Source organism: Emydura macquarii, unplaced genomic scaffold, assembly GCF_026122565.2.
Source record: "Emydura macquarii macquarii isolate MOO-44397 ecotype Brisbane River unplaced genomic scaffold, CSIRO-AGI_Emac_v2 contig_1348, whole genome shotgun sequence".
NCBI lineage: Eukaryota > Metazoa > Chordata > Testudines > Chelidae > Emydura > Emydura macquarii.
The window spans coordinates 1,459,147-1,473,498 of NW_027131485.1; the positions used below are offsets into that span (position 1 = coordinate 1,459,147).

Sequence of the window (14,352 nt, forward strand, 5' to 3'; positions counted from 1 at the left end):
GGCCCCGCCTCCCCCAACTGAACCCCCGAGGCAGCAGCAGAGGGCCCCGCTCCTCGACACCAACGTACCTCCTCGGGGGCAGTCACACGGGGGCCCCGCCCCCCCAACTGAACCCCCCCCGGGGGGGGTAACATGAGGCCCTGCCCCCTTAACTGTATCGCGGGGGGTGGAAACATAGGGCCCTGCTCCCCGTAACTCAAGCCCCCCAGGGCAGTAGTACAGGGCCCTGACACTGACCTTCCCCCCCCCCCAGCCTGTAGCACAAGGCCCTGTTCCTGAACCCTCTTTCCCCCCGCTGGGGCAGTAGCACAGGGATCCACCCCCTGGCACTGAAGCCCTCCCTGCCTTGCCTCTCCCCCGGGGCAGTACTCAGGGCCCCGTCCCTGCCCTTTAACTCCTGGGGCAGTAACACAGGCCCTGCCCCTCACCCCATAACCACTGGGACAGTAGCACAGGGCCCCACTATGGATGTGCCCGTCCCCCTGGGGCAGCAGCATGGGGGCTCTGACTTCTCCCACTTTTACATAGTTCTCTCCCATACGAGTCCTTGCAGTCATGGGAATGAGGCTTATGCACAAGTGTGTGGGGACTGCAGCCACCGTAGAGCCTGCTACTCCCATGGAGTGAGCCCTGGAAAGCCTGGAGCAGGTAGAAGTTCTGTAGGAGTTAAGGGCCAGCACTGGTTTAATTTCACTCTGGACATTATCAGAATCTCAGCAACATTAATGATCTATCCTTATGTCCCTGCTTCTTTCCCATCTGGGATGTGCTCAGGGTCTATGGCCTCACCTGTACCTCAGTGCATTCCTTTCTCTGCTTAAATGGGGTATGTCAGGTGCTGCCCAAGGAATGAGAGCTGTGGGACTTTGGAAAACTGGTAAACTTGAGTATTTTTTACATGGGGTGGGATCTTAAAAAGTGCTCCACTCTCACCTAACTCCATTCCCATAGAAATCATTGGACTCCCATTGGCTTTAGTGGGTGCAGAACTAGGGCAATGCTGAATGCTTTGGAAACTACAGTGCCACCCAGAGTTGTTTTGTGCAGGGTTCAGGCCTGAGTAGTGACACCTGTGCTAGAGGCCATCTGCCTAATGGCCAGTAAAATAATCCCATCAAGAGATCATCCCTGTTATCTGCACTTCATTGTTTTGCTACCCCCACCCCTATTATAGTGAGCTGCTGGCCTTCTGGTGCCTATGATTAACTAGTTTCATTTTACCTTCTTTGGGTTGTAAGTACAAAGCATTTGCTAAAAGTTGAGGAAGCTGAAGAAGTTTGTATTCTGTTTGTGTTTTGTGGGTGAGTTTGTTTTTATTTTATAGGGCAATAAAATCAAGAGCGTGAAATATATTTTGTCTGGGTTGTTTATATTGTTGTTTTCTCTATTTGTTGAAACCTTATTGTCTTTTGGAAATGTGCTCAGTTGAATTTATTTTTATGCAGTGTGTGTGGCACTTTAAAAGAAATGTAGCATGTTTACTCTGGATTTTGCTGATTTGTAGCTGACACATTTTTTCTCTTATCTCTTTGCCCCTGCCTGTCCCGCCACATAAAATATTTTTTAAAATATAAGGAATGACAGTTGTGTTCAACTAAAATTAGCCCAAACTGGAACCTCTAATACAAATCCTTTTGAATTTTTAGGTTGGTGGGTGACATCAAGGAAGAGGACTTGGATTAAAATTGGTAGTTCTGAACCTACTTCTGAAGTTCTGGGTCTGTGTTAGGCACATGTCCCAAAGAGGGTCATTTTCTGGATCTACTCTGGACTCTGCTGAAGTCTTGTGAGAACAGCTGGCAAGATTTGGGCACTTTGGAACTCCATCCCTGATCTGCTTTTGAACACTTAACCTTACCCTAGAACTAGAGTAAAATTTTCAAGATTGCCTAAGTGATTTAGGATCCCAAATCCATTTACAAAAGTGACTTGAGAGCCTATCTAGATGAGTCAATGAGAGTTAGGCTCCTAAATCCCTTCTGAAAATGGGACTTGGTCTTCTAAGTAATTTAGGTGATTAATTTTACCACTAATCTGGATCCAAATCATACGCTTCCTCTTTGCTCTGTCTGTAGTTAAAATATGTGAGAGGAAGAGTCAGAACACTTTCTGTTTGCCTAAGTTCCATACTGCAAGTTTCCTTGTCACCTGACCTCCAGAAACTAATTCCTGTCCTAATTCCTTGTTGTGTAGGTTGAATATTTGTGTAAATAGATGCTGTGATTGATCAGCAGGTCACCTCAAGTGAAGGGAAAGGTGAAGGTACACAAATGAAGACCCTTAACTCAGTACTGATTAAATAAAAGGAGAGTTTTGAATCTCGCAGAGCTTGTGGCAACCTTGAATAATACTGGGTTGAGATTCTGAGGAAAGACATTGAAGTAAAGCTTACAAACTCAGGCTGAGAACTAAGATGTGGAGGGAGATGTTTTTGCAGTGGTGCCTGAGCTGAAGTTGCAGGGCTGTGACCTTTCTCCCTGTAGTGCTTTCAGAGTCATCAAGGATTCTGGCAGTGACTATCAGCTGCAGCTGACAGTTTTGGTTTTGCATGCTGTATGTGGGAAGAACTTGGACTCCAGAGTGACTCCAAGAAAGGGATATGCTTTTCCTGAGCTACGGCAGTAAATAGGCTGTAAGATGCCCTGGATGTTTCACTTTTGGCTTTGTGTGTGTATATGTTTACAGCAGAGAGCTCACCATGGAGGGCCTGGAGGATAATACAACTGTGATCTCCACCCTGAGATCGCTCAACAACTTCATTTCGCAGCATGTGGAGGGGTCATTTGGTCCAGCTACACCAGGATCATCTCAGAATACTTTGCATATGCAGTACCAGCAGAGGGTGCAGGTGAGACATCCCTGGCTCATGGACAGCTGCAGTATCCAGTACAGTCAAGGGTTTAGATTTCATTTGATTTTAGGCATGGGAATTTGTTCAGTTAGGAGATGTGGGCTGTCTCTTCTGACATTGCTATCCCTCCACTGTCGATGGCGATAATTTGCACCTAAAATAACTCTTAAATCCTTTCTTTAAAAAAAAAAAAAAAAAAAAAAAGTTATGGACCTGACTCTTTGTCCCTGGTTAATATTCGGGGCTCCCTTGTATTCTCCCCCTTTAACTTATCTGAAAGCCAACTCATGCAGCTGTATTGTGATTTCCTTTCATCCTGCCCCACCACTGAGCTTAATTGATGGTTTACTTGGGGTGATGGACAATTTTTCCTGTCTTGCCTCATTCTCTCTTGAAAACATACGGTCAACTGGGCTAAACTCTCTGTGGTGTGTTTATGATATTGACTCTGTCTCTGAGGACTGAATTGAGATCACCAAACTCATTCCATTGAGGACCTCGATCTGGACCAGAATTGTAGCCTTGGAAATGTAAATGTTTAATTTACTAAACTGCTCTTCATGGATACTATGGTGATAGGCACGTCAGCAGTACCTAAGATATCTTAGACAACTCTCCCTTAAAGTTCTTGTGTTCTGTAGCTTTATTATATATCTATAATATATTAATTATTATAATTATTTATTATATTATTATGTCTGAGTGTAAAGTAAGGGTTTGCCGTCTTTATTTTAATTTCCATTGCATGGAGGAAATATTCAATATATTCATATTCAATTTCATAAAGACAAAGTGCTTTGTTAGTTCCGTCAGTGCTGCTACGTTGCACAGGAGTCCTGGCAGTAGTTTTACACAAAAAATGCATTCATATATAAAAATTAGGTTGTACCAGGTATGTCTAATTGCAGTGGAAAAACCTGCTACTTCATTCAGCACTTAGTTTCCGAAATGTAGGCATAGGGCCTGATCTCTGATCCTTGGTTAGGTTCTGTTTCTTCTTTGAGAAGGCCAAAGAAATCTGTAATTGGAATCTTTTTAGTTTTGTGTGTGGCAAATGTATTCTAGAAGAGAGCTTCTCTAATGATTGGTGTGGGAAATTTGGAGTCAAGACACCAAAATTCACGCATACTCCCATTTCCAGCTATCATTGACTCACTGTGTGACCTTGTGACGGTAACTTTTGTTCCTCAGTTTCCCCATCTGCTAAATGGGTATGATGATGATATTTAACCCATGTAAGACCCATGTAAGATTTAACCCATGTAAGAGGTTAAATATATCAAGGTTTGTAAAGTAATTTGAAAGCCAAAGTTGGAGGGCATTGTAGAAAGGCAAAATATTGCTGTTCTGCTGATTGTGTGTTTTTATGTCACTCTTCCCATGGAAACCAATCAGCTGGTGGAACAAGCTGGGCAGATCCGATCCAAGTCTCAGCTCCTGCAAATGGAACGTGAGAAGATGCAGATGGAACTGAGCCACAAAAGAGCTCGCATTGAACTGGAGAAGGCAGCTAATACTAATGCCAGGAGCTACGAGGTAGGTATAGCATTCGTGCTGTTTGACAGCCAAAGATCCAGTCAGAGCATTTGAGATCATTAAAACTTTGTTGCATGGTTGATAAATAGTCTGATACTGATCTGACCACTGGATAGTCTATACATTTATTTATTTAGCACTCTGTTGCTCATCAGCATATAACAAAAGGAGATTCAGGTCTGCCATGTTAAACCTTGTTTCTTCCAGAAGTATTTAAACTTCTTTTGGCACAATTGCAACCATTTAGTATGTTTGACTGTAAATGAACTGGAATGATAACAACACCAGTCATGCGACTGCCATACAAGAGAAGCTGCACCGATAAGACGCTGAGCTCTAGTCAGTGACTAATAGCTTTCGTTGCCTTCTGGTTGTATGCCCAAATGTGTTTGCTTAGCTATGTCGCTGAAAGAAGCAGCAGAATTAGTGGGCTTTTTCATCCTATAAAGCTCTTAGCATCTCTTCAAAGTTCAGCTGCTAAAAAGAAAAAAAATCAATCTGGCAAAATATCATAAGGATGCTGGGAGACAGATTTACTCTGTAGCTGTGAAATGGTGGGTCACTGAGTAAATTTCTAGTTCTGCCTCAAGTCAGGTGATCTTGGGATTAAGCCAAAAACAGTTCAAACCTGAATCTAGCTGAGTCAGTCACAGAAACTCCATAAAATACTGGTACAAAAAGGGAACAGTACTAATCCAGCAGTGTGGTAATTACCCTGCTTAAATTTGGTGTTGCATGAGTCATGTGGATAAAGGTTTCAGGAATCTTGTGCAGCTTTGCATAATCCTTGCTTAGAATGTAAATCTGTGGCCTGATTTACTTTGATTAGCAGAGCAATTTGCTTTACATTTTTCAATAAGTGCTAATCAATTTGAGTTAGAAATGAACTTGAAATGTTATGTGAAGTGCTGTCAGAGTGCCAATAAAATAAAGAATCTGGCTGAAAAAAACTAAATCTGCCCCCTCCTTGTTGGTGGTTTTGTTGCACAGGTTTATGCTGTGTGTTTAAAGTTGACTTATTTATGATTAAAATATTTTAGACTTAAAATGCTCTCATGCAAATAGAAATTTCAAAGAATCTTGTTTCTCCAGATATTAAGGTCCCAGGCTCAGTGAAATAAACTTGTTGTGCATGGGTAATTGGTGTATCCAAGGTTTTCACGTTTGAGCTGATGTAAATTATGCTGTGCAAACCTTGAAGCCAACTCTGTGTTCTAACATCAGTTCACGATCTGCTTGGAATCTGTCCAGTAATTCTCTGGCTCTATTTCCCTATTTTTCATTTCCCTGCCATTGAGCAATTGCCGGTAAGATACTAGCTTTGCCAGTGAGAGGGAGTAAAGAGCTTGGCTCTGAAAAGATTGGTTGATGGAGATGCTTGTGGGACCATAGAGAGGATGGGGGTGAGGAGGAAAGGACAGTGTCTTCATAAGAAGAAAGAACCAGAATGGTGAAGTCCCTTTGCATTTTCCCTTCTCTAGCGAGAGGCTGACCGTAATCAGGAGCTCCTCACACGCATAAAGCACTATCAGGAAAAGGAAGTGGAGGCCGAGGCTAAGCTGAAGGAACAAATGGAGATGAATAAAACCTATAAGAAGAGCATGGAGACTGTGAGCAAGAAGCTGCAGGAGAAGGAGAGCAAACTGACTGAAGCTAATGAAGTAAGAGCAGAGCATTTCTTATTTCACCCAGTGCTCTAGGTGACTTGAGGATCATCTGGAATCAGAGCAATGAACTCTTGTTACAACAATTAGAACCACAGTGTATACTGTGATTAACAAACATAGATGAGATATGTCCTCTATCCCAAAGAGTTTACAGTGCAAACAGGACAGGAGACAGGATAACAGTTCTGGAAAGGCGGATGTTGGGATTAATAATCAGATGACATTGCTTGGAGAGGTGGATTTGGAGGAGAAAGACAGTTGGAAGGCAAGGGCAGGAGAGTGTTCTGAGCATGGGGGAAATCAGGATAGAAGACATGAAGTGGAGAGTGGAGAAAAGCAATGAAGGGAGTAGTAGGGTGAGAAGGAGCCTAGTGCGTGAAGAAAATGAGCAGGAGAGTTGGAGGAGCTGAGATGTAGGTGGGAACAAAACTACCTGGAGGGGAGCTCTTCCAAATATATTTTAAATGGAAACTTCCTTTACTAACATTTGTTAGTTAAGCACCCAAAAGGCCAAGGATTTAAGAACCAGGAGGAGAGCTTCAAGTGAGTAGATTTAACTTACCAATTGGAATTTGTGGCAATAAAAGTAGGAAAACTTCGTTGGAGGTTGGATAAAAACTAAACCAATAATTTGGAGTCCCTACAACTGACCTATTTCTATGCCACTTTTATTACCACATCTCTCAAATTTGGGGCAGGGATCTTGTCTCTTTAAAGCACCTAACACATTTTGGGTGCTATATGATGAGTTTCAGAATGCTAAAGGTGGGTGTGAGGCATGAGGGTCCGGTAAATAATGGTTATTCCAACCGATGTGGCTTGTTCTTCAAACTTAAGTCCCTTCCTCTGCTTTGCTTGCTATATTTGCTATAAGAGATTTGTCAGTCAACTAGTTTATTTCAGACTTGGCAGTACTAATGTTTGTCCTTCTGTTTGTGTATCCTGAGTGAGTCTGGGAGAGTGAGAGCTGAGCTAATAGCTTAGTAAAGGTGTAATGACAAATGCTGCTGTGGTGTTGATATTGTCTTAGCCACATCTGTTCCTTGTGCCAATCACCATGGTAGCTACACCTCTACTGAGGATTTGTCTCTGCTATTGCCTGATTGAAAATTTTTGGGTCTCTATTTTGAAACCCCACTGGTTAGGAATGTGCGGATGGTGGGATAATTGTCAACTGTAAGACAGATCCTCTTGTGAGCATAGGTTTTGGCTTTGAAGCTTTCTTTTTGCATTCCATTTTGAGGTCACACAATGGATAATGGAAATGACAATTTCAGGGGAAGATGAAAGCAAGCAAAAAATTTTCTTTGCCTTTGTTCTGAGGTGGGTTTGCAGGTTTTATTGTAGATTATTTCTAGATTCACTATTTCACATTCATCAGTTATTTGATTTCAGCAGTGTGCATTCCATAATGTTCAGCTTGGAGGGCCATTGGTCTATTCGTGTGTTGTTTATTCTTTCCCTTCTTTCTGTGGCTCCAGATGATCAGCGTATTGAAGGGAAAAATATCTGAGTTGCAGTGGAGTTTAATGAATCAGGAGATGCAAATGACAAGCCAGGAATCTCAGAAACAGGAGCTGATGGAACAGCTGGATGTGCAACGCAAGTGAGTAAGGGATCAGCCACTGCCAGGAAAACACAAACCTTCAGTCTTCTGCAGCTGCTGTCATTCAGAAAATTTAACAGCTTTTTATTTTTGCTGTTCAAAGTGCTTCTTTGATCTGGATGTGCAGGTTATAAAATTTGCTGGAAACTAGCTCTGAGCAGCAATTTAATTCTACTTTAGAAAAGAAACACTTAAACCTCCCTTACTTCTCATATTCATGTTGATAACTTGATTTTGTACTATGTGTAGTTGAGGGGTGACTAGAAGATCTGACGAGGTGTGTGTGTCTGCCTGCTACATTCTCCTCTTTCAGCTCCATGCTCTAACACTCCTTTTTAGGACCAAGGTTTAAATGACTCTTTATGTAAAACACTCATGTATTTGTTGGTGTGGGCTTGGGGATAACTTGATCACGAGTGTCTCTATGAATATAAGGAATCAGTATTTTTTTATAAGAAAAATATTCCTGCTTTCCTAAATAGAGGTAATCTGTCTCCACACTGGATATCCCAGTTGCCCCAGAACCGAGGTCCTGGGTGCAGTTCTACAGCACAACAGTTTGTGGTCATGGTGGTTACCGATGCTTGACTAAATCTGTGCCTCTAATATACCTCTGTGTAGATTGTTCCCATTAAGCGATTCTTGTATGTAAATTAATCTCTTGTGTCTGCATAAAATAGAAAATGTCAGGAGGCCAGCCAGCAAATCCAGTTGCTGCAAGGAAGCCAGTCCCTGCTGGCAGAACAAGAGCAGAAGATTAAGGTGAGAGAGTTTGTGACCCATGCTGAGGGTCTGCTTTTCATTTTTACATGGAAAAACATCTGAAAAAGATATCCTTACAGAAACAGAGAGCCATTCTGTCATATAAGTGGCTTGCCTGTTAGCTGGGTAGAGATGAAGTTGGCTAAATTCAGATTTCAAGGCATGGAAATTAGAAGAGTGGATTATACAGTTTATAATATTCAGCACTTACCTAACGCTCTTCATTTTTCTGTATCAGAGAGTCCAACTGGTCAGAAGCTGTACAGATCCCTTCTGTGTAGATAACTGCTTTATACCCTTATAGAGCAGACTATTTGGATGTAAGCTTCGCCTGGGCTTGTCTGGTCACTCAGGGATCTGGCACAATGCTAATAGACATGTTTGTTTTTTCATAGCAGCTGGTGAGCCTTACAACTCTGAGCTCAGTTCCTGCTCCTGGGGAAATCCTTTCACTGGAGTCAGAGTATTATTTTTAATATGTAGATGAAGTACAGTTAGCTGCAATACTTTTGCTTGCCGGTTGACTTGTTAGGGGAAGTATGGAGATGCCCTCTGTCCTGGCAAATTAACTTGTAGGCCACTTAGGAGTGATTCTCTTCTGTGGAGATGGGCAGGAGAGAAAAAACCAGATGGAGAAAATTAAACTTGCCTTTGAGGGACTGCTGATTGTGGAATTTCCTGTGGTTGGCACTGAGTCGAATGAGACTGTAGGGCAGCAGCATTACCAGTTGTGCTGGGATGCATCAAAATAAACTTCTACAGCAGACAGAGTGACTGGAAGGAGAGATGGGGAAAGAGGAAAACAAACTGCAGTACTGCTCTAAATAAATTCTTAGCTTGCTGGAAAAAACAATGGGGTTGGGGGTATGCCAACATGAAGAAAGCGTGGGCTGCTTGTTGCTCTCTGTCTCCATTGTGTGTCGTTTCTGTCCACTCCTAATAAGTCCATCAGAGTACTAATTTCTCATATATCTTACCTTATGGTGGGTGAGAAGAGCCGACCTTTGGCTTATTACTCCTTGGCTAATAGGGAATTCATGTGTAAGATGGAGGGCAGATGTCCTTTTAAATGTAACAGAGCCAATTTCTGATATATGTTGGAGTTAATGTAAGGGTGGAGAGAGTGCTAGAAGAGGCTTTGGACAGGCTTAGCAGTCCAGTGTAGAGGTAACTCAGAGCCTTCCTGAGCTAAACTCAATTGTCTTCTTGTGTCATCACTTGCCTTCCAGGATCTGGAACAGAAGCTCTCCCTGCAAGAGCAAGATGCTGCAATTGTGAAGAACATGAAAGCAGAGCTGGCCCGATTCCCAAAGATGGAGCAGGAGCTGCTGCAGCTCAGGGAGGATAATGCCTACTTCAGGTGAGAAGGAAAGATCTGCCTTCAATACAGGGGCATATGTCAAGAATGGCTATCTTCTGCTCCAGTCCATCCCCCAATGGCTATCATTTTCTGTCCCTGGTTCTTTGCAGCATAGTGTGTTATACAGAATGGAAATTTCCAGATAGGATGCTGTGGAAGGAAGTTTAAAGGTCTTCTGTATCTACTGTGTATGAGATTGAGCCAGTGTTGTAATGGTTACTAGTTATTGTGATTTGGAGGGTTCTGGATAATCTCCTTTTGCACAAAGTAAGGACATCATGAAATGATGATTTGTCATGGAAAGATGAGACATATTTACCTTCTAGCTTGGATCAAAGGGAAGGTTGTGGATAGTAAAGAGGAGATAGTAGAGGGATCTGATACTAAACATACTTGCTGATAATAAATCCTTTTTGTATGGATTTGTGATGGGCTATCTCTTCAATCTCAAGACATTTCTAACATGCCTATCCCTGTAATATCTTGGCAAGGCTTTTAAATTCTTATTTTGTGATCAGCCAGTCAGCATTTCCATTAATGTAAAGGGTTTTTGTGCCAATATATCATTTTGAAAGGTTGGCTGCTGAAGTTTATGAACTGCTCTGGTGCTGCCTCTTTTGGAATTTGCTTTATGGGTTTCCAAAGTGGTTTTTTTGAAACTCTCTGTTGTCCTGTGCTATGGTGTAACCTTGCACAAAAGTAATTTTCATATGCTGTAATCAGGAGAGAGTTTAATTTCAATCTCTATGTAAACAAACAAAAAGTCTGAAGTACATGAGCATCTGATCTTGCCAACTTCCCATTACCCCAATTTAGAAGACTAGAGTCTAAGCAGTCTCCTTTATCTTTGCTCTTGATGTATGTGGACCACCTCCATTCAATGACCATTTGTCATGGAAACTCTCCAAGTGCCGCCATGCACTCCTCTTTGCAACTGGAAATGTATCGTAATTGAGTGGAAACAGAAACACGTTGAAAGATTAGCTGTCTTATTTTTGACACAATTGGGCTGACTAATGCACCTCCACAAAACTTATAGTAAGATAAACTCAGGGCTGAAGAAATCTTACTATCTGAAAATGGATAAGAGCACGAACTCTTGCCAGTTTCCCTACTTGCTGCATCCTAGACCTGCATTATATTGACTTTGGATCATAATGTCAAGGCTGTTGTGTTACTTTAAATTCTATTTTTGTGCAATCGGTGAAGGTGGTATGAAACTTTAATATGTTTGGACACAACTCAGGGAATTTTGGAGTGGAAAAACTCAGTCTAGTGAACACTGCCTCTTCATAGACTCTAAGGTCAGAAGGGACCAATAAGATCATCTAGTCTGACCTCCTGCACAATGCAGGCCACAGAACCTCACCCATCCACTCCTGTAATAGACCCCTGACCTATGACTGAGTTATTAAAGTCCTCAAATCATGGTTTAAAGACTTTAAGGTACAGAGAATCCACCACCAAGTGAGCTGTGCCCCATGCTACAGAGGAAGGTGAAAAACCCTCAGAGCCTTTCCCTGGGGAAAATTCCTTCCCAAACCCAAATATGGTGATCAGTTAAACCCTGAGCATGTGGACAAGACTCACCAGCCAGACACCCAAGAAAGAATTCTCTGTAATAATTCAGAACCCACCACATCTAACATCCCTTCACAGGCAATTGGCATATGTACCACCAGTAGTCAAAGATCAGTCAACTGCCCAATTAGACTGTCCCATCGTACCATCCCCTCCATAAATTTATCAAGCTTAGTTTTGAAGCCAGCTAGGTTTTTTGCCCCCACAGCACCCCTTGGAAGGCTATTCCAGAACATCACTCCTCTGATGGTTAGAAGCCTGCATCTAATTTCAAGTCTAAACTTCCTGATGGCCACTTTATATCCATTAGTTCTTGTGTGCACATTGGCGCTGAACTTAAATAATTCCTCTCCCTTCCTGGTATTTATCACTCTGATGTTTTTATAGAGAGCAATCATATCTCCACTCAACCTTCTTTTGGTTAGACTAAACAAGTCAAGCTCTTTGAGTCTCATCTCATAAAGCAGGTTTTCCATTCCTCGGATCATCCTAGTAGTCCTTCGCTGCACCTATTCCAGTTTGGGTTAATCTTTCTTAAACTTGGGGGACAGAACTGCACACAATTTTTCAGATGAGGTCTCACCAGCGCATTGTATAACAGAACTAACACCTCCCTATCTCTACTGGAAATACCTCATCTGATACATCCAAGGACTGCATTACCTTTTTTCACGGTCACATCACATTGGTGACTCATAGTCATCCTATGATCAACCAATACGCCAAGGTCCTTCTCCTCCTCTGTCACTTCCAACTGATGCATCGCCAGCTTATAGCAGAAATTCTTATTAGTCCCTAAATGCATGACTTTGCACTTTCCACTATTAAATTTCATCCTATTTCTATTACTCCAGTTTACAAGGTCATCCAGATCTTCCTGTATGATATTCCGATCCTTCTCTGTATTGGCAATACTTTCAAAATTTGTGTCATCTGCAAACTTTATTAGCTCGTTCCCTCTTTTTGTGCCAAGGTCAGTAATAAAAAGGTTAAATAGGATCGGTCCCAAGACCTATCACTGAGGAACTCCATTAGTAACCTCACTCCAGCCTGACAGTTCACCTTTCAGTATCACCCTGTTGTAGTCTCCCTTTCAACCAGTTCCTTATCCACCTTTCAATTTTCATATTAATCCCCATCTTTTCCAATTTAACTAATAATTCCCCATGTGAAACCGTATCAAATTCCTTACTGAAATATGGGTAAATTAGATCCACTGCATTCCCTTTGTCTAAAAAGTCTGTTATCTTCTCAAAAAAGGAGATCAGGTTGATCTGGCATGATCTACCTTTTGTAAAGCCATGTTGTATTTTATCCCAATTACTGTTAACCTCTATGTCCTTAACTACTTTCTCTCTCAAAATTTTTCCAAGACTGCATGCTACTAAGGTCAAACTAACAGGCCTCTAGTTACCCAGAGCACTTTTTTCCCTTTCTTAAAAATAGGAACTATGTTAGCAATTCTCCAGTTATACAGATTAATTAAAAATCCTTGCTAATGGGCTTGCAATTTCATGTGCTAGTTCCTTTAATATTCTTGGATGGAGATTATCTGGTCCCCCCGATTTAGTCCCATTAAACTATTCGAGTTTGGCTTCTACTTTGGATGTGGTAACTTCTGCCTCCATATCTTCATTCCTATTAGCCACCCTACCACTAACCCCAAGCTCATCATTAACCACATTAAAAATGGAGGCAAAGTATTTGTTTAGATATTTGGCCATGCCTAGATTATCCTTAACCTCCACCCCATCCTCAGTGCTTAGTGGTCCCACTACTTCTTTCTTTGCTTTCTTCCTATTTATATGGCTTTAGAACCTTTTACTATTGGTTTCTATTCCCTTTGCAAGGTCCAACTCTACTTGGCTTTTGTCCTTTCTCACTTTATCTCTATATGTTCTGACCTACAAGACGTAGCTTTCCTTGCTGACCCCCCCCAGTTCCCCAATCTTCCACTCCTTGTTGCCTTTCTGCTTTCTCTTAATCACCTGTCTGCGATACTTACTCATCCAGTTTTGTCTACAACTCTTGCCTATGAATTTTTTCCCCTTCCTTGGGATGCAGGCTTCAGATAGCACTATCCCAGGGGAAGCTCTTGTAGCTTTCTTCCACAATGTGATTTTCGCCCAGACGGATTCTGTCTTATCAATTCCATCACTTCTAATTTCTTTACAGTCTATCTCATCATGGATATACAATGCTACTCTATCACCTTTGCCTTTATATCTGTCTTTCCTAAACAGCACATACACTTCAATGCTTGTACACCAGTCATGACTACTATTCCACCATGTTTCTGTTATCCCTATAATATCTGGTTTCACTTCCTCTACCAGTTGCTCTAGTTCCTCCATTTTGTTACCTCAGGCTCCTTGCATTGGTATACAAACATCTTAATTTTTGCTGTTTGGCTTTGCTGACGTTTTTCACCTGATTTGGCACAATCATTCTACTGCCAATATCGTCTATTAGACTGGTATCTACACTACCCTTCCTCTTAATGTCCATTCTGCTCCCCATTTTTGTGTCCTTTCTTACTTCATTTTCCTCCCTCTCAATGCTAAAATCAGGTGTGGAGATTATCGGGGCATCTCCCAACCATCTCCCCCAGCTCCCTAGTTTTAAAGCTCCTTAATCAGTTTTGCCAGCCTCCATCTTAGAAGTGTATTTCCCTCCCTACTCAGGTGAAGTCCATCCCAAGAGAACAGTCCTCTGTCCATGAATGCATCCCAGTGACCATACATCCCAAAGCCCTCCTTATAGCACCATTGCCTGAGCCATCTGTTGATCATCAGAATCTTGTCACACCTTTGTTGTCCTCCTCTAGGGACAGGCAGAATCCCACTGAAGATCACCTGAGCCTCGATTTCCTTAAGAGTCTTCCCCAGCCTGGCATGGTCTCTTTTGATACGTTCCAGCAAGAATCTAGCTATATCATTTGTACCCACATGAAGGACAATCAGTGGATTCTTTTCCACTCCCCTTAGGA

General features: G+C 42.1%; 1 protein-coding gene across 7 annotated transcripts in view; it reads left to right on the plus strand.

The window, feature by feature from the left end:
* MAD1L1 (mitotic arrest deficient 1 like 1) overlaps window positions 1–14,352 on the plus strand; it is a 493,546-nt gene that overhangs the window by 226 nt on the left and 478,968 nt on the right. For 5 of the 7 annotated variants that reach the window (XM_067550856.1, XM_067550860.1, XM_067550861.1 and 2 more), the window contains exons 2-7: window positions 2,686–2,848; window positions 4,247–4,387; window positions 5,869–6,048; window positions 7,536–7,660; window positions 8,341–8,422; window positions 9,652–9,782. In XM_067550856.1, the coding sequence (XP_067406957.1) occupies window positions 2,699–2,848; window positions 4,247–4,387; window positions 5,869–6,048; window positions 7,536–7,660; window positions 8,341–8,422; window positions 9,652–9,782 (809 nt within the window). In that variant the 5' untranslated portion in view covers window positions 2,686–2,698. Of the gene's footprint in view, window positions 1–1,646; window positions 1,689–2,685; window positions 2,849–4,246; window positions 4,388–5,868; window positions 6,049–7,535; window positions 7,661–8,340; window positions 8,423–9,651; window positions 9,783–14,352 lie in introns of all 7 variants that reach the window. The other 2 variants (XM_067550857.1, XM_067550858.1) reach the window with 2 other exon arrangements.